Source organism: Haliotis cracherodii, unplaced genomic scaffold (genome assembly GCF_022045235.1).
Source record: "Haliotis cracherodii isolate W230 unplaced genomic scaffold, xgHalCrac1.p SCAF_8, whole genome shotgun sequence".
NCBI classification, from domain to species: Eukaryota; Metazoa; Mollusca; class Gastropoda; order Lepetellida; family Haliotidae; genus Haliotis; species Haliotis cracherodii.
Genome location: NW_027266341.1, coordinates 9,057,242 through 9,077,456, shown reverse-complemented (window position 1 = coordinate 9,077,456; position 20,215 = coordinate 9,057,242). Strand labels below are relative to the sequence as shown.

The 20,215-nt window shown below is 39.7% G+C and overlaps 3 protein-coding genes across 3 annotated transcripts; 1 reads left to right on the top strand and 2 right to left on the bottom strand.

Annotated features, from left to right (window-relative positions):
• Nucleotides 1-1,088: 1,088 nt before the first annotated feature.
• LOC139449552 (uncharacterized) lies at nt 1,089-1,723 on the bottom strand. Its single transcript, XM_071231001.1, has 2 exons — nt 1,706-1,723; nt 1,089-1,502 (listed from the first exon to the last, which is right to left on the bottom strand). The coding sequence occupies exons 1-2, from the start codon at nt 1,721-1,723 to the stop codon at nt 1,089-1,091; spliced, it is 432 nt and encodes a 143-aa protein (XP_071087102.1).
• A 7,846-nt stretch (nt 1,724-9,569) lies between these two features.
• LOC139449550 (uncharacterized) lies at nt 9,570-10,217 on the bottom strand. Its single transcript, XM_071231000.1, has 2 exons — nt 10,200-10,217; nt 9,570-9,983 (listed from the first exon to the last, which is right to left on the bottom strand). The coding sequence occupies exons 1-2, from the start codon at nt 10,215-10,217 to the stop codon at nt 9,570-9,572; spliced, it is 432 nt and encodes a 143-aa protein (XP_071087101.1).
• An 8,687-nt stretch (nt 10,218-18,904) lies between these two features.
• Nucleotides 18,905-19,960, top strand: LOC139450360 (GATA zinc finger domain-containing protein 11-like). The gene has a single exon (XM_071232042.1). It carries the CDS (start codon nt 18,905-18,907, stop codon nt 19,958-19,960), a length of 1,056 nt encoding a protein of 351 aa, XP_071088143.1.
• Nucleotides 19,961-20,215: the final 255 nt, after the last annotated feature.

Genomic DNA, 20,215 nt, shown 5'->3' with positions numbered 1-20,215 from the left:
TAAGTATACTGTGTCTGAGTTGGGTATTCATGTTAAACTACGGCATGGTATCTCAGTGTGCAAGCACTATAAATCGGCATTGGTCCCGACTAGTACAAGCAGCCACACAAACACGTGCATGCACGTCGCTATATAAGTGCAACAATCTTGAACGCGACGTTAATCCTAATTTCACCTCACCCTATTTTGACATGTTTTCTTGTATTTCCAGGTGAACACTTGACTTGCATTTGCATGTGTTTGTGACGTGTCGGGCCGGTGGTATAGCATAAGCCCTCCTTCTCGCGAACACCTGGTATCGTCATTATTCGATAATGATCCATCAACACATGCATATTGTGTTGTCGGAGTTGCACAATGGACTTTGTTGAAAAAGGATATATCGTACGATTATGGAAATGTGTATTGTGGCTTTTAGTTAACACATGTTTATATGTGTTGAGCCACATCTGTTAAATATAAAACGTCAAAGCCTGAGCATTACCAGTCTCGATTATCCGACAAAACAAGATCCAAAACAATCAGCCTATCCGAAAGATAGATCCTCAAACCGCAGGAAAGGAACGACAAATAGAAATTGGTCAATGACGTCAATGAATGCATGGTTGTTATAATTGCAAGATCATGATCCACTCAATCATGTTTAGAAGACTATTTGCGAATGGTAAGGACACACATTTAACGTCGTTTTGCAAGAAGCATTCCGGATCTGTCATTGAAATTAATTATTTGGCGATTTTTTTTCAAGTAACCTTTGTCGCTTTCTTCATCCATTCTCTTGTCTTCACTGTGGGTTTAACAATAATAATGAACATTTGGTTTAAAATAAACGGTTCATTCTCAGGACGACGACCCCCCGTGTCGTATGAAGACAAACTAGCAAAAATTGAGGTCGTCGTCCTGCGAATATTTTAATCCAACAATCTAGTTAAACAATGGGTATCGAGTGTTATTTTAACAACTCGAACAAGTAAAAAAGTGGAAATGGATTTGAAACGGATGAAAGAAAGACAATAATGGTGGAATATTGATTTATTTTCAAGTAATTAGAAAGTATATGTACAAGATGACGTAAAAGTCATGGGCAATTAGGACAGTTTGAGAAGATGAGACACTGAGTCAGCAAAGAAAATTACGCTGACTTCATTCTGGATCAGTCTGGTCTTCAGTTGATCGATTCTGCGTTGTATATCACAGAACTTCTTCTTTTTTGGTAAGAGACGCTGGCCGGCCTGGTACAGTAGCAGATTACACTCTGTCTTCTGCTGTTCAGCTCCTAGAAATCTTATCAGCTCAAAGATGTTGGGATGGGCTTTGCCAATGACTTTCTTTAAGCGCCCATGCCATCCCTCCAGGTGGTTATTGGTGCGAGGGCCGTCGTTGAAATGGTTCCAAGGCTCCTGCTCTGTCTCAACCCAGGTTGTGGTGACGTAGTCGCCGAGCTGGACACAACGTTGGTCGTTCGTCATGTCAGCAATTGTCTGGAGCCATACATAATCAACCTGTAATTACAGAAAGAATATTGTAGGTATATATTATTATCATAATTGGATTATAATAATAATATATATTGCCATAAGAAACATAACTTATTTACTCTCAATGCTACATACGATAGCATTTTGAGGTTAACCATATAGTAATTTACATATAATTATATCTTAAAATGTTTAAACATTTTTCAGTGAGATGTGATGTTATTAACCTCTTCCACTGGAACCATGGGAAGAACAGCGCATCTTTTAACAAAGATTTTGACCAGACTGGAGACCGACCTGTTGAGCCTTTCTCCACACACACTGGGAGTAATGGAAAAAAACAGCCTTTCCAAGTGGCATTGGGGAAGACGTCGAGGGCTGCTATCTTTGCAGCTGCTTCAAAGTCTATCTGAAAATAGAAAAAAAACCAAAAAAAAAACAAAAAAAACTTGGTAAATGCGCTAATATGGACATGTTTCATATATCATATTACACTAAAATATACACAAAATTAAACACTGTTTCGTCATGATGTCATTGACTGTCGATACTCTGGAACGACAGTCTTTGTTGGTGCACTTCCAAGAGATCCAGTCATTCCTCTTCCGTTTTCCAACTCGGTAGGTGTAGCCACCAGTACAAAGGTGTCTACTGCCGCGTGCAGTTGGAAGAAACGTGTACTGTAACTGCGCGTTTGCCATATCGAGAATGATGACAGACTACCATGTTTCGGAGATTCAGTGAACACATTTCAGTTTTTGACACTAACCAAGGAGTTAATTCCCTCCTAAAACAACACCACACATCAAAGCCGTACCGGCGGTCGTCGTCCTGTGAATGGAAAAATTCGAGGGGTCGTCGTCTTGAGAATACCCCAAATAAACCACCCTCCCCCGATCTCTCACAAAGACATGTATGTTGGCATTTAACGAGGTAACAAGCTGATGTACTGACATAAGCCTACCAATCATTTCCTCTTTGTACGCAATTACTTTCATCTTCTTTTGCGGTGCTGAGTGATTGGAACTAAGGTCTATATTCATACAGAATGCATTTGTGCCCTAACGTCCCGACCTTCATTTGCATTCGTTTCTTGAAAGAACATCTCCATTGTGGTCTTGCAGATATTTGGCACTTTATAATTCATGTCTGGGTATATTTAAGAAGGCTTTTTGGTTAGATAGTCTCAGTGTTTGATATCACTTACGGCATGAAAGGATATTTCTTGGGTTGTTACGTTTAAACAAATAAAACTAATTTCACAATTGTCATTCGTAGAGTGTGTTGCAGGCGGAATAATGAACACATGTATGATGAAAAAACCCGTAATGAGTGATGAGGTAATGTGGCTAAATATCACTTTAAAACGTAGTCAATAATTATTCGTACTATCTGTGGGAGGGAAAGTTGCACTGAGCGCATTAACGCTTTTCGAAAAAACAAAACAAGAACAAATAGGTGGGCGAATGTCGAGCTCAAACTCCCGAGGGATCCTGTAAACATGAATGGATACAAATCTCTACTTCAGGTGCTTCAGTGAATTGGACCTTCAGGTCTGACGTTCCCCTTCATTAACATGGACATGGTTCATCCTCAAGAACCGAATATTATACAGATGCACCATGAATCTTCATGTTTAAATGTACATTCTGTTGTACAATAGTGTTGACACTGGCTCGCAAACATACCGATTGACAATTGTACCCAAACTTCATTAAGATGTTAAACCGAACGTTCGACATAGTGATCTGCCCACTATAATTAGAAATATGCATTATTCAACCATTCTGTAGGCAATATACGCTGGTTGTGCCTGATGTACTTATTTACCCCAAACCATGTCTGAACATTAAGCCATGGATATTGGCGTTATGTACAGCAAGATTACAACCCGTTCTTCAGACATGATCAATAGATGTCGGAATGCAATATTCCATTCCGTCGGAGGGATCTAACTGATTTACGCATGAAAAAGACTAATATAAATGTGAAATTCGATTGGTTTGCTTCATTTGAGAACTGACAATCTCGTCAATTATGTATAGAATCTGCCATTCAAAACATGGCGGTTGATATTGGTTCTCATAATACTGAATCCTGGATGCAGCCGTATAAGATACTGAAATCAAGTTTTCATCCTCAGCAAAGATCGGAAAGCTGCGAAGATGCTATGGTTATATTCATTTCATCCGACTTCAGACGTTTTCATTTCTGAATATAGCTGTCCGAGAGGGAGCTGAATAGGACAGGATATATAACATGCAGCTGTGACCTGTATTTGTCTCAGACGATCTTTTATTTAACTTACCGAGGCCATAAACTCCGTTACGTTAGAACCCCGTGGAATAAGCGCGGTAGGCTATTCAGGTCGCGGTCTCCCTTTCATTATTCTGACACATTTTCTAACACATTTTATGAATTTAGGGGTTTCGTTAGAATTAAACTGAACAACTTACAACAAAGCGGACACGTGTATACCATAAATTCAGCCTCGATTATCAGCCGAAAAATCTGTCGACCAACCAATCACACAAATTTCATCAAAGATTTGTTAGTTGCCTGATGCCGCACAGCATATGAACCAAATAAATGTACTTGCGTGTGTTTGCTTTATTTGTGGAACCTTAAATCGTGTTTCTTCGTATGAATTCCTAATTTGCTACCCCTTTCTTGTTGATAATAATGTGATTATTTTCATGTGACGAATTCATTGCATTTTATCAAATTATATAGAAAGGTTAGTTTTCCTATTTTCTCAAAAAGTATTATGTTACAAGAATATAGAGACAACCGACATTTGTAAGTATGGAGAACTACATGAAGCGTTGACTGAAATATTAAAGAAATCAGGTTTCAAAAGTTGGCACACGATACACCACCTTGTGCCTGCAATGATTATATGAACCCTACGTTATCATTAGCTTCAAAATGTCCTGAGTTTGAAGAATTGTTACTCATATTTCCTTATATGGCATCTTCGATAACGGTTCAGAAGTCACGTTTATTACTCATCATCTCTTGTAACCACATTCTTGATTATCTGTAACAAAGGTTAGAGACATGAGTAAATCGATAACTCTTCTGAGCTATTAACAGTAACACAAATATATTTAATACATTTTCTATCCAGTCACATGTAGACAGACGTGATATAAACGTCAACTTTAACATCAACCTGTAAAATATTATTTCAGTCATACATGACTTTCCCTTACCGTTTTAAACTCTAAAAAGCATTTGTGACACAAAACGAGATTACTTTTGAAATTGGTGATAATAATTGGTAAATATAACATGTAATCGATCATCACTAACAAAGTTGTCTTCAATGTCAAAAGCTCTTAAATTAACAAAAAAAACCTAACTTAAGTTAATGTGATGGGTACTTGGCATTTGGAACGTACTCCATAATACAATCAACTCGTCGTAATGGGAAGAGTTTTAAAACCGATGTGCGACAAATGCTGCGACATTATTTGCGCATTGCGTTCACTGCGGCTATTTCCCGTCACGACTGTCATAAATTGAATACGATGTTGTCACAAAAAAAGCGAAACGATGGCTGCATGATATCCACTACGAACACTATTGCACATTTTGTACTGGGCACAATATAATGGTGTAATACCAGAACCATTTGAATCAACGGTACTGCTGTAAATTGCATTTACTGAGATAGAATGCCATCGTTATTCAATTCCTCCGCAAGATTACTCATTACTTGAAAGCTATCTCCTATCGAAGTGGAGGTGTTCTTTGTCCCTCTGCCCGAAGTCGAGTTATGGATGCGGTATGGGTGGCGTTGGATTAATTGTATTCTGGACAGATAGGTCGGTTTGGTGAAATTGATAAAGATTATCCATTTAGGAAAAAAACAAACATTTAACAAATCTCTCATATGTACAGTCAATGCATCGTCATGTTCATGTGTGTAATTTAAATATCAATCTTCAAATGTAATATAAATTGAAAGCGAAACTGTCATGTGCATTCGATTAGTGATCCCATCGCGATCCCAGCGTCCCAAGACACAAGCATGGCGCAACAGACGTAGATGTGCCAGTTACTTGGCCAGATGCGCAGTTATACAGTCCCGAAATGAAAACATGTTAGCTTTTTTCTTACTACCACCTGAAGAGCCTTAACGATAACCACCAAACGGTCCCATTTGGCTTGAGGGAAGACTTTGTGAAACAAATACACAAAGAACTCTATAATAGTTACTCAGTTAAATTCTCCCCCTGTATTGCACTGATGACGTGACAGGACAGGGAATTTCCATGTGATGTGTTTAGGCCAGTTGTTATTGTAAGTCTTCATGCGTTCTGTGACGATGACAGTTAAAACCAAATTATATTTGTTTCCTGCAGCCCATGATTGTGCGTAATGTAATCCAGATTAACACAGTTACCGAAATCCGACACTGGGTACTAATTGAGAAGTCATGGTTTTGTGCGTAATTTGTACGTATACGTCTTTAACAGACATCTTGTGTATTTACACTGTAGGGTGTATGATTCTATATAAGTGGAACAGTTTCTTGTAGCCAAAGACCATTTTAGAATTTGCCTTTCTAATCCACGATTTCTTCGATTATAAATCCAGACCTTTGAATATGTCTTCCCGATTCCGAAACTACCGTTCTGCGTGCCGTTACCAAAATGGGTTCCATGACATATTTACTTTATAAAGAAAGTTGTAACTCCTGTGTTCACCCAATGATGTATTGATTCTCTCCACAAAAAAACACTACTGAAGTGAAAACTAAAAAACGCCAATGATGGTTTGATGCACGTTTATATAGTTGATGTTTCCCGTGTTCTTATACGCTTACGTATACATTATATACATATATATTTGAACATGTAATGTTGGAATTAAAAGAGTTAAATACTATATAGCTACTAAGGAAAACACTACGCTTATAATGACAGCATACGGATAAAGAAAATTCACAGTTTAGTTGCAGTGCTTGTATAAAAACCCCGTTAAATGAATGTTTCTTGACTCATGTGTTGCGTTGACGTCATACCACTGTATGACATTTCTATCCATTTTCTCCAAATGTGCAGGCCAACACAACTATTGTTTGTATTATTAAACTGTACAATTACGTAAGGTGAGTGATCTCCCTGTATGACTCGCCGTTGGCGCCGTGGTTAAGAAAAAACCCTTGCTCAATTAAATGCACGCTAAACCATTCTTTCTTTGTTTGGGAAATTTGACTAAATTACAAGATTTTAGATAATAATACATCTTAGAAAAAGGTAAATGCTCCAGAGGACATCTTGAATACGATATTTGAATTGAATGTTAAAGGTCGAAATATTGGAAAACAGAAACAACTACTGGGAAAGAGGCTGCATATTGCTGCATTTGTCTATCGTTGGACTGAAGTGCACACTATTGATTATACCAGACATTTCACGTAGTTATCTCAAAATAACATGTCGTTTGCAATGTACTTTTATTCAAGGCCATGTAATAGGACAAGTTTTCATTATTGTCACATCTTAAGATTGCACAATTGTGTGAAATATATGTATCGCAATTATCATTTAAGTCAATCTAACTAATTTTTCTTACATTGGCCGATTGAGGTGATCAATCAGTATGGATAAAACAAGTGAAAATGGTCGATGTTTCGGACCCTAGGAAAATCAACTGTTGACTGAAGAAGAAATATGACCAAATCACGCATCGGTGCTATTAACTTTTGTCTCGACTCTAAAACCCGAAGACATGTCAATTCCTCTTTTGTTCTGCTTTCCAAAGTTTCATAAAAATCCGTAAAAAGAGTGATTTATTGATGTATGACCAGTAAATGTACCACCAAATCATTCTAAAAGATTAGCCATAATGTTTAATACTATCAAGGAAAGCGATTCGAATTCGCATAAGCTCCAAGTATTTGCTTGAACTTTGCAATCTCAGGAAAGATCTGAGTTCAATCATGTTAAAACATTTGATTTTTCAACCGTGTACACAACTGTCCCAAACGATAAAATTCATTCTATGATCCATGGGGCATTTGGCAATATACGTGCTGACCATAGATAGTCAACATGGAAAGCAAATGCCATCTGAATTTTACTCAGAAAATAATATGCGAAATGCTAGACTTCCTCATTGACAAGATCTATGTGACATTTTGGGATAAGATACATGTACTTAGGCAAGAAGTAGGCATCCATTTGGGCACCAGTTGTACTCCCTTTTCTTGTTGATCTGTTTCTTTATATTATGCATAAGAATAGGAATTTCTGCTCGGATTCGCAAAATCAAAACAATGAAATATGAAAAAGAAATGTAAATTACCCTACACATATATCGATCATTTAATAGCAATATTCCAGGTCCAACCTTTGGTGTCAACATTTCACAACTTTGCGCATACTCTTTCAACGCAGATTTCAAAGACGGTAAAACGTATATGTATCTGGCAAAGAACTGTTTTATCAGGGTTACAACAATCAAGATTTGTTTGTTTGTTTGATTGTTGTTTAACGCCGCATTCAGCAATATTCCAGCTATACGACAACGGTCTGTTAAAATAATCGATTCTGGACCGGACAATCCAGTGATTGACATGCGTTATGAGCATCGATCCACGCAATTGGGATGGATGACATGTATCAACCAAGTCAGCGAGCCTGACCACCCGATCCCGTTATTCGCCTCTTACGACAAGCGTAGTCGCCTTTTACAGCAAGTATGGGTTGCTGAAGACCTATTCTATCCCGGAATCGCGACCCCAGTGCAGCTGTTAATGGTAAATGTGTGGAGGACATTTCTAAATTTGAAACATCACTGACAAAAATGCTCTCCGATACAATTCCTTATTTTGACGAACGCCTCTGTGGTCTAGTGGTAGAGCGTCCGCCCGGAGAGCGGAAGGTACGGGGTTCGATCCACGGCTGTGTCATATAAAAATTCGTTTAAAGATGGTACTTGTTGTGTACCCGGCATTAAGGGGCTAAAACAAGGAATGGTCGGCTCGGAGTCAGTATACTGTGTCTGAGTTGGGTATTCATGTTAAACTGCGGCATGGTATCTCAGTGTGCAAGCACTATAAATCGGCATTGGTCCCGACTAGTACAAGCAGCCACACAAACACGTGCATGCACGTCGCTATATAAGTGCAACAATCTTGAACGCGACGTTAATCCTAATTTCACCTCACCCTATTTTGACATGTTTTCTTGTATTTCCAGGTGAACACTTGACTTGCATTTGCATGTGTTTGTGACGTGTCGGGCCGGTGGTATAGCATAAGCCCTCCTTCTCGCGAACACCTGGTATCGTCATTATTCGATAATGATCCATCAACACATGCATATTGTATTGTCGGAGTTGCACAATGGACTTTGTTGAAAAAGGATATATCGTACGATTATGGAAATGTGTATTGTGGCTTTTAGTTAACACATGTTTATATGTGTTGAGCCACATCTGTTAAATATAAAACGTCAAAGCCTGAGCATTACCAGTCTCGATTATCCGACAAAACAAGATCCAAAACAATCAGCCTATCCGAAAGATAGATCCTCAAACCGCAGGAAAGGAACGACAAATAGAAATTGGTCAATGACGTCAATGAATGCATGGTTGTTATAATTGCAAGATCATGATCCACTCAATCATGTTTAGAAGACTATTTGCGAATGGTAAGGACACACATTTAACGTCGTTTTGCAAGAAGCATTCCGGATATGACATTGAAATTAATTATTTGGCGATTTTTTTTCAAGTAACCTTTGTCGCTTTCTTCATCCATTCTCTTGTCTTCACTGTGGGTTTAACAATAATAATGAACATTTGGTTTAAAATAAACGGTTCATTCTCAGGACGACGACCCCCCGTGTCGTATGAAGACAAACTAGCAAAAATTGAGGTCGTCGTCCTGCGAATATTTTAATCCTCCAATCTAGTTAAACAATGGGTATCGAGTGTTATTTTAACAACTCGAACAAGTAAAAAAGTGGAAATGGATTTGAAACGGACGAAAGAAAGACAATAATGGTGGAATATTGATTTATTTACAAGTAATTAGAAAGTATATGTACAAGATGACGTAAAAGTCATGGGCAATTAGGACAGTTTGAGAAGATGAGACACTGAGTCAGCAAAGAAAATTACGCTGACTTCATTCTGGATCAGTCTGGTCTTCAGTTGATCGATTCTGCGTTGTATATCACAGAACTTCTTCTTTTTTGGTAGGAGACGCTGGCCGGCCTGGTACAGTAGCAGATTAAACTCTGTCTTCTGCTGTTCAGCTCCTAGAAATCTTATCAGCTCAAAGATGTTGGGATGGGCTTTGCCAATGACTTTCTTTAAGCGCCCATGCCATCCCTCCAGGTGGTTATTGGTGCGAGGGCCGTCGTTGAAATGGTTCCAAGGCTCCTGCTCTGTCTCAACCCAGGTTGTGGTGACGTAGTCGCCGAGCTGGACACAACGTTGGTCGTTCGTCATGTCAGCAATTGTCTGGAGCCATACATAATCAACCTGTAATTACAGAAAGAATATTGTAGGTATATATTATTATCATAATTGGATTGTAATAATAATATATATTGCCATAAGAAACATAACTTATTTACTCTCAATGCTACATACTATAGCATTTTGAGGTTAACCATATAGTAATTTACATATAATTATATCTTAAAATATATCTTTTAAATGTTTAAACATTTTTCAGTGAGATGTGATGTTATTAACCTCTTCCACTGGAACCATGGGAAGAACAGCACATCTTTTAACAAAGATTTTGACCATAGTCTGACTGGAGACCGACCTGTTGAGCCTTTCTCCACACACACTGGGAGTAATGGAAAAAAACAGCCTTTCCAAGTGGCATTGGGGAAGACGTCGAGGGCTGCTATCTTTGCAGCTGCTTCAAAGTCTATCTGAAAATAGAAAAAAAGAAATAAAAACTTGGTATATGCGCTAATATGGACATGTTTCATATATCATATTACACTAAAATATATACAAAATTAAACACATTTTCGTCATGATGTCATTGACTGTCGATATTGTGGAACGACAGTCTTTGTTGGTGCACTTCCAAGAGATCCAGTCATTCCTCTTCCGTTTTCCAACTCGGTAGGTGTAGCCACCAGTACAAAGGTGTCTACTGCCGCGTGCAGTTGGAAGAAACGGAACTGTAACTGCGCGTTTGCCATATCGAGAATGATGACAGACTACTATGTTTCGGAGATTCGGGGAACACATTTCAGTTTTTGACACTAACCAAGGAGTTAATCCCCTCCTAAAACAACACCACACATCAAAGGCGTACCGGCGGGTCGTCGTCCTGCGAATGGAAAAATTCGAGGGGTCGTCGTCTTGAGAATACCCAAATAAACCAGCCTCCCCCGATCTCAACTAAGGTCTATACTCATACAGAATGCATTTGTGCCCTAACGTCCCGACCTTCATTTGCATTCGTTTCTTGAAAAAACATCTCTATTGTGGTCTTGCAGATATTTGGCACTTTATAATTCATGTCTGGGTATATTTAAGAAGGCTTTTTGGTTAGATAGTCTCAGTGTTTGATATCACTTACGGCATGAAAGGATATTTCTTGGGTTGTTACGTTTAAACAAATAAAACTAATTTCACAATTGTCATTCGTAGAGTGTGTTGCAGGCGGAATAATGAACACATGTATGATGAAAAAACCCGTAATGAGTGATGAGGTAATGTGGCTAAATATCACTTTAAAACGTAGTCAATAATTATTCGTACTATCTGTGGGAGGGAAAGTTGCACTGAGCGCATTAACGCTTTTCGAAAAAACAAAACAAGAACAAATAGGTGGGCAAATGTCGAGCTCGAACTCCCGAGGGATCCTGTAAACATGAATGGATACAAATCTCTACTTCAGGTGCTTCAGTGAATTGGACCTTCAGGTCTGACGTTCCCCTTCATTAACATGGACATGGTTCATCCTCAAGAACCGAATATTACACAGATGCACCATGAATCTTCATGTTTAAATGTACATTCTGTTGTACATTAGTGTTGACACTGGCTCGCAAACATACCGATTGACAATTGTACCCAAACTTCATTAAGATGTTTATTAAACCGAACGTTCGACATAGTGATCTGCCTACTATAATTAGAAATATGCATTATTCAACCATTCTGTAGGCAATATGCGCTGGTTGTGCCTGATGTACTTATTTACCCCAAACCATGTCTGAACATTAAGCCATGAATATTGGCGTTATGTACAGCAAGATTACAACCCGTTCTACAGACATGATCAATAGATGTCGGAATGCAATATTCCATTCCGTCGGAGGGATCTAACTGATTTACGCATGAAAAAGACTAATATAAATGTGAAATTCGATTGGTTTGCTTCATTTGAGAACTGACAATCTCGTCAATTATGTATAGAATTTGCCATTCAAAACATGACGGTTGATATTGGTTCTCATAATACTGAATCCTGGATGTAGCCTTATAAGATACTGAAATCAAGTTTTCATCCTCAGCAAAGATCGGGAAGCTGCGAAGATGCTATGGTTATATTCATTTCATCCGACTTCAGACGTTTTCATTTCTGAATATAGCTGTCCGAGAGGGAGCTGAATAGGACAGGATATATAACATGCAGCTGTGACCTGTATTTGTCTCAGACGATCTTCATCATGGCTGTTGAGAACATATATGAAGATACATGGTTGACTTCGGGAATTCATTTCAGAGTATATGGCAAGGAGCGATACTCCCGTTGGTATGTGTTGAAATTTAGGACAGTATTTTTAAACTAGTTAAAATTTATCTCGCATCGGCATTTTTTCAGTTATATAGTGATATTTTCAAAGAGTCAACATTAATGTCCATACAAATAGCTACATTATTGTGGAAACCCGTGGATAGATCTTCAGCAACCCATGATTGCCGTAAAATTCGACAATACTTGTGACTAACGGCATCGGGTGGTCAGGCTCGCTGATGCATGTCATCGTATCTTAATTGCTTGAATCGTCTGGATTGTCTGGTCCAGACACGATTATTTACAGACCGTCGTCACATAGCTGGAATATTGCTGAGTGTGGCGTTAAACAACAAACAATCAAAACGTTTTGGAAATCGTCATTGGGTCAATGATATAACGACTGAACCTTCTGGTATTGAAGTGCCACTACCATTGTTATCACATTTATGAAGAGTTTGCCTTTCGCAAATGTCTTTGTGGGTGTGTCATCGTTATTTAGGTATTTCACTGTACATTGACAATCCACTGAAATTGCACTTCAGTCTATGATTAATTGGTCTACTTGTATGGCGACGATTTTTCCAATGGTGGACGTGACAATATTCCCAAAAGCAGTGTTTTGCGTTTTTCGCTCCCTGTCGTCTAAAATAAATGAGGTTACACGAATCAGTAGATTAAACCTATACATTACGAGTTAGTGAGGTGGGTCAAATATGTACACGTATTTCAGTGCGTGTAAGTTTGATTTTGGAGAAATACAGTGTCTTAAGTGGGTCGAATACGTCTATCACAAAATCGAAACACATGAACAAGGGTTGTCGTGCTGACAGATATATCGATTATAATTTGGGATTCGAACCACGACCAGCGGATTCTTGCAGCTAAATACCACTTTTTCATTTTGTCTTATGGTTATCATTTTCACAATTGAAATCACAGCGACAAAACCGTTTCCATATTTATGATAATTAAAGCGACAAAAACCTTTCCATACTCATACAAAATCTCTGCCCAAAACAGAGCCGGGTGTACTATTCCGACCCCACTATGAGCATATGTTTATAAATCACAATCAAATAGTGATGATGCCAGGTGTTCGCGAAAAGATGAGCGGCACCCGTCACAAACACATGCAGAGGCAAGTGAATTGTCGTTCTGAAAAAATAAGAGGAACATATGGTACCAGTCAAAATAGGAATTGTTCTTTGAAATCTATAATGAAAGAAGAGAAGGTTGTTGTGGTGGGAAGTTCAAGATGGTTGTTCCGTTCATATAAGTCAAAATAGGGAATTGCATCGGACATAATTTTTTTCACTGATGCGTTTACGACACGAGTGTAGAAAATATATTATTTCCATCCCTCTCGATCCGAAGATATTACAATTTATGCACTCATGTAAGTCAATAAACCTAATAACCATTCGTTAATATTGTATGTACGTGCTGGGAATATAGTGCAAAGAATAACAAGGAGTGCTGTTGGTTCGCAGTCCTCCTCAAAACCCTTTCTTAAGCCAATGCAAAACTTTGAGAGAATCATGTTTTGGTCTTTGGGAGATATTCTTTCAAAATTTCTAACTTCTAGGTTTTCAGTTTTCAGTTCTTCTAGCTGATCAGCAACTCAATGTCCTCCCCAACCTCCACAAACCTCGCATCGCAGATACAGCTTTGTTTGACACCAAAAAGTTATCTCCAAAAGTATCATCAATAACTGCTTGTGTAAGATATATATCGTTGTCATGATTCGGGGAGTACTTGCATGGTATTAAGGTTGCGATGGACCTGTTTCACAGCATCACGTGTCTGTTCATTGTATTTATTGAATGTCCCGGGAGGCTGAATGAAACTTGAAGTTTTCTAACTAAGCTCCCATCTATTTTGACAATATCATTCACTCTGTCAGGTATCAGAGAAAGTGATTGAGCAGCCATGTTGTTCGCATTATGTTTTCTGCAATTTGCAACTGAAAGTGGAGTTTCAAAGTTATTTAAGAGTATGCTTTCTGTTGATTATGTAAAAGCTTTTCACAATGGTAAAATAGTGTATTTCTTACCATTTTGTAGTTTTGTTAGTTTTCAGCAAGGACTAAAAGTATGAATTAAAAAATATTTCAATCTGAAATGTAGCCCGGGTCATTATCAGCCAGTCATTGATTTCTCGAGACACAATATCACCCACGGACATATGGTTTTTATTATTAATACATTATTAATATGTCAATTATTAGTATTGGGCTTAATGTTGCTTTTCAATCGCTTGATAAGACATACACATCTGGACATGGACAAATATTGAAAATACTACTTCCAGCAACAAACAAACAACAGTACAAAAGTTTCGCCTTTTTTTGGCAAGCACAAAATACAAAAACAATGGATTCTTTTGTCGTCATTTGCAAATTTGACGCAACAGTGACAAAACTGATGTGCGAATTCGAAGCAATTCCCTATTTTGACTTGTACTATTATATGACTGTGTTTTTTCAAGTGAACAATTGACTTGTCTTTTGTGACAGGTACCTACGGTGGCGCAGGAAACGTTACCCGTTTTTTGTTTATAATAACCATTAAGTCAGTATTTATGTTACAAAAGTCTATACATATTCATTTCTCTCCCAGTAATATTAAATTAACCGTGTATAGGGTTGTCAATAAACCTGATAAGTGTAATAGCCCCTCTCCCCCTCTCTTTCTCTCACTAACCCAAGACCGCCTCAGTGGTCTAGTGGTAGAGCGTCCGCCCGGAGAGCGGAAGGTCCGGGGTTCAATCCCCGACCACGTCATACCAAAATACTTTAAAAGATGGTACTTGTTGTTACCCTGTCTGGCGCTCGGCATTAGCAAGGACTTGTTGGCTCGGTGTATACTGTGTCTGAGTGGGGTATTCATGTTAAACTGCGGCATGGTATCTCAGTGAGCTAGTACTATAAATCGGCATCAGTCCGGTCTAGTATAAGCAGCCACACAAACACACACACGTACATGCACGTCGCTATATAAGTGCAATAATCTTGGAAGCGACGTTAAACCCCATTTCACCTCACACCTCTCTAACCCCCTATAGTATCTTTCTCTTTGAATTTCTCACAGCTTTTCATCCCCGATCGTTCTTACCCCATCTCTCATTCTCACGACACAAACCAAAAGCATTAGAAAATGTCTATCTGAATACAGTATATGCAAGACTTAATATTATCACAAAATGATACTCATGCTTAGTCAACAAACAAATGTTCTCCAAAACAATCATTCACAGTAACATAATTGACAACATCTCCAAGTAAAAAATCTTCAATCACAGGCCCTGTTGACGACGGTGTTCTCAGGAGTATCTCTGTGATTGAAATCTGATGTTTTACTTGACAGGCGTTGACAGTTGATATTGACTGAAGCGGAAAAGAATGTGTCTGTTTTCGACTCAACTGGGTACAAACCAAAAAAAGTGCCGGACTAATTAAACCCTCCAGTCGGTTTTGTTAAAGTAAAGGTATCATCTGCGTTGAAGGATCCTGTAACAATTAAAGTGTTTTTGTTAAAGATTTGAATTTGAAAATTGGGTTATTTCATCCTTGTTCACGTAAATCGTAAACCAATCGACCTCACAAAGCCCTAAAGCGTCCTTCTATTATAACTTTTCAGTTGACTGGTCGCTGTTTGGGTAAAAGAATGTTAGATTTTCGCATAAAGCTGTTTTAGTGGTTTTATTATTATTTTAATTGGCGGAAACACAGAAATGTGAACAATTTACATGTACCTTGGTTGACATTATTCCTGACATCATTGACAGATTGTTCCCGAAGCAGCAGGAAAATACCATGATATCATATCCTGTATGGTGACACTGTCGTCTTTTCATCACTGTTAGGGTCCTAATTATGATTTTAAATCATATTTGTTGATGACGTCATGAAGCTTCCAACGATCTACTTTTGTATTCGGATGTATTATGCCCATGCACTATGTTGCCGGTCGGAATTCGAATTAAAATGGTGAGGTGAGGTGAAATTGGGTTTAACGTCGCGTCCAAGATTATTGCACTTATATAGCGACGTGCATGTACGTTTGTGTGTTTGTACTACTCCGGACTGATGCCGATTTATAGTGCTAGCACACTGAGATACCATGCCGCAGTTTAATATGAATGCCCCACTCAGACACAGTATACTGACTCCAAGCCGACCAGTCCTTGTTTTAGTCCCTTAATGCCGAGCGTCAGACATGGCAACAACAAGTACAATCTTTTAACGTCTTTTGATATGACGCGGCCGGGGATCGAACCCCGTACCTTCCGCTCTCCGGGCGGACACTCTACCACTAGACCACGGAGGCGGTCCAAATTAAAATGATTCGTTCACTAAGGACAATTGACATCAATTATTCCTGGTAATATATGTGTACAACATGTTATATGCATTTACGAGGGGTCTGAGGCGCACATAGAAAGAACTGTGTAATAGTGAGACTATTATGTTTCCTGAACATAACATGATGTCATATATCCATAAAAACTTGAGTGATTTGAGTACATTTCTTCACTGTGACAAGTCAATGCAAACAAGAACGGGCCTGTGACCTGCGGCAACATCCACAAACTTGAGGAATGTGAAAAAAAGGATTGACACGAAAGCTATCAATGAAGATAAAGTTACACCATGTGAGGCTGACCTTTCATATCCGACAGTAAAGTTTGTTTGTTGCACTCAGCAATATTCCACCCGTATGGCGCCGGTCTGTAAATAATTGAGTCTGGACCAGACAATCCAGTGATTGACATCATGAGCACCTATCAACGCAATTGGGATACAGTCCCATGACATCCAAGTCAGCAAGCCTGACTATCCGATCGCATACGCCTCTTACGACAAGCATGGGGTGCTGTAGACCAATTCGAACCCGGAATCTTCACGGGACAGTAAAGAGGTGGGCAGCAGTGTTTAAACGTGGCAGAGAGACCCCTGAAGACTAACCCCGTCCTGGAAGGCCCTTGACGTCAGCAACACAAGACATGATACAGAAAATCCAATATATGATGATGACCGACCGGCGAATTGCCAGTTCTGGAGGAATTTCCCAGGACAGAGCACATTCCATTGACACATACACTTTCAGCGCGTTCAGTTCCAAACTTTCGGACATTTGATAAAAAAGGCATCAGACACAGCATGTCTCGTGATAATCAAACATTGTTTGAAGCTGGTCCAAAAAGGTTCTTGCAACGCTTTGTGACTCACAACAATCAAAACAGTGGAAGAAGGCTAAGATTATCACTGAAGCCGGGAAGGTTATTGCCTCCATCTTCTGGGATGCCGGGTGTGTGTCATCATGGTCGACTCCAAAATCTCCCAATCACTACACACCAGTGCACAAATCAGTCATTACGCATGTGGCTTTGACCTGCTTCAGCACCCACCTCACTCTCCACATCTGGCCCCGTCAAACATGACGAAATTTATAAAGCTCCAGCCAGACGTCTTTCGACACGCAAGATTAAGCCATAGCAGCAGGCGAGAAACTGTTAAACAGCCAAGAGAGGGATTGGGATAAAATCCCTTCAACATCATTGGAAAAGGTGTATCAGTAGGGATAGGGGTTATGTTGAAAACAAATCTAATGTCTTTATGTGAAAGTTCGCTGCATAGTAAAGAAGTCAGCTATATCATTGTTTCCTGTAAAAAAGCATCGTCTGGGTCATAGGTACCACTGGTTGAGAACACGAGCCAGCTACATGTCAAAGACCTGTAAATCACAAAATATGGGCCATCGGTACTAATGGTGGAATAGATTAGCATCTACACAATCATTGAGGCAGGTATACCACTGTGATCTGTAAATACTAATAACAGTCTCGACCATACATGTACACTGACGCGTTTCAACCACCAGATCTTCAGTTTAGGCCCTACACCTAACACGTACTTTGTTACATTCTACTCATCCCCACGAGGATGGACGACAGATGACCCATATTACACCAATCAGCAGCATTATATGTAGAACTGTCCGGTTATAGCTTTCCCCATTTAACCTGATTTACAGACTGACAGACTCACTACATCATCTCACGTATACAGGTTTATGTATCCATTAGCAAGCAAACATCCTATTTCGTGATACATTTCGAAAGTTTTGGAAATTGAGTTGACCTCGCTTGCAACACCACCAGCACGCTTACCGAGACGTTTTGCAGACATGTTTCTAATCAGCTGGTCGAGGCTTCAGCCACATAGACGTCGGTGAGTGACCATGATAATTGAGATATTTGAACCTATATCTGGCAGTAAACTCAAAACTGTGAAATGAAATTGTATCGATCCCCCGACGCAACTGTGGATGGGATGTTAGAGATCCAAAAGAACATGCCATCATCTTCCGCATTTCTGTTTGATGGTTAACGTTGCAAAAAGCGGGCGTTACGTGTGTCATTGGCGAGCGCGTTGACGTGGAAGACGAGTTATCACATACGTGTGTAGCTGAATGTGGCTTTATGTTTTGGACAGGCTACCGACCATCTAATATTCCTGGAGACATCGTGTTTCACTGCGTTAAGACATATCCTAAAGGAGGGATATGAACGAATTCCGTTACGATATACACATGTCCTGATTTACAGCCTATCCGGGGATTCATTTTTGCCCTGTGAAGTATGTAGAAAAGTTTGTCAGTCGATACAACGTCATCTACAACCACCCATGATCACACCAGCTACAACCAGTTACGCGACTACAACTACTAAAAACCACGTCAGTTGCAACTACTCAGAACCACGACAACAACTACTCAGAATCACGTCAACAACTACACAGAACCACGTCAACAACCGCTCAGAACCACGTCAACAACCAATCAGAACCACGTCAACAACTACACAGAACCACGTCAACAACCGCTCAGAACCACGTCAACAACCAATCAGAACCACGTCAACAACTACACAGCACCACGTCAAAAACTGCTCAGCACCTCGTCAACATCTACTCATCTCCACGTCAACAGCTACACAGATCCACGTCAACAACCACTCAGAACCACGTCAACAACTACTCAGCACCACGTCAACAACTACACAGAACCACGTCAACAACTACTCAGCACCACGTCAACAACCACTCAGAACCACGTCAACAACCACTCAGAACCACGTCAACAACCACTCAGCACCACGTCAACAACCACTCAGAACCACGTCAACAACTACTCAGCACCACGTCAACAACCATTCAGAACCACGTCAACAACCACTCAGAACCACGTCAACAACTACTCAGCACCACGTCAACAACTACTCAGCACCACGTCAACAACCACTCAGAACCACGTCAACAACCACTCAGCACCACGACAACAACTACACAGAACCACGTCAACAACTACACAGAACCACGTCAACAACTACTCAGCACCACGTCAACAACTACATAGAACCACGTCAACAACTACTCAGAACCACGTCAACTAAAACTACTCAGCACCACGTCAACAACTACATAGAACCACGTCAACAGCCACTCTGCACTTCGTCAACAACTACTCAGCACCAGGTCAACAACCACTCAGAACCACGTCAACAACCACTCAGAACCACGTCAACAACTACTCAGCACCACGTCAACAACTACTCAGCACCACGTCAACAACCACTCAGCACCACGACAACAACTACACAGAACCACGTCAACAACTACACAGAACCACGTCAACAACTACATAGAACCACGTCAACAACTACTCAGAACCACGTCAACTAAAACTACTCAGCACCACGTCAACAACTACATAGAACCACGTCAACAGCCACTCTGCACTTCGTCAACAACTACTCAGCTCCACGTCAACAACTACACAGAACCACGTCAACAAACACTCAGAACAACGTCAACTAAAACTACTCATCAGCACCACGTCAACATTTACACAGAACCACGTGAACAACCACTCAGCACCACGTCAACAACAACTCAGCACCACGTCAACAACAACACAGAACCACGTCAGCAGCCACT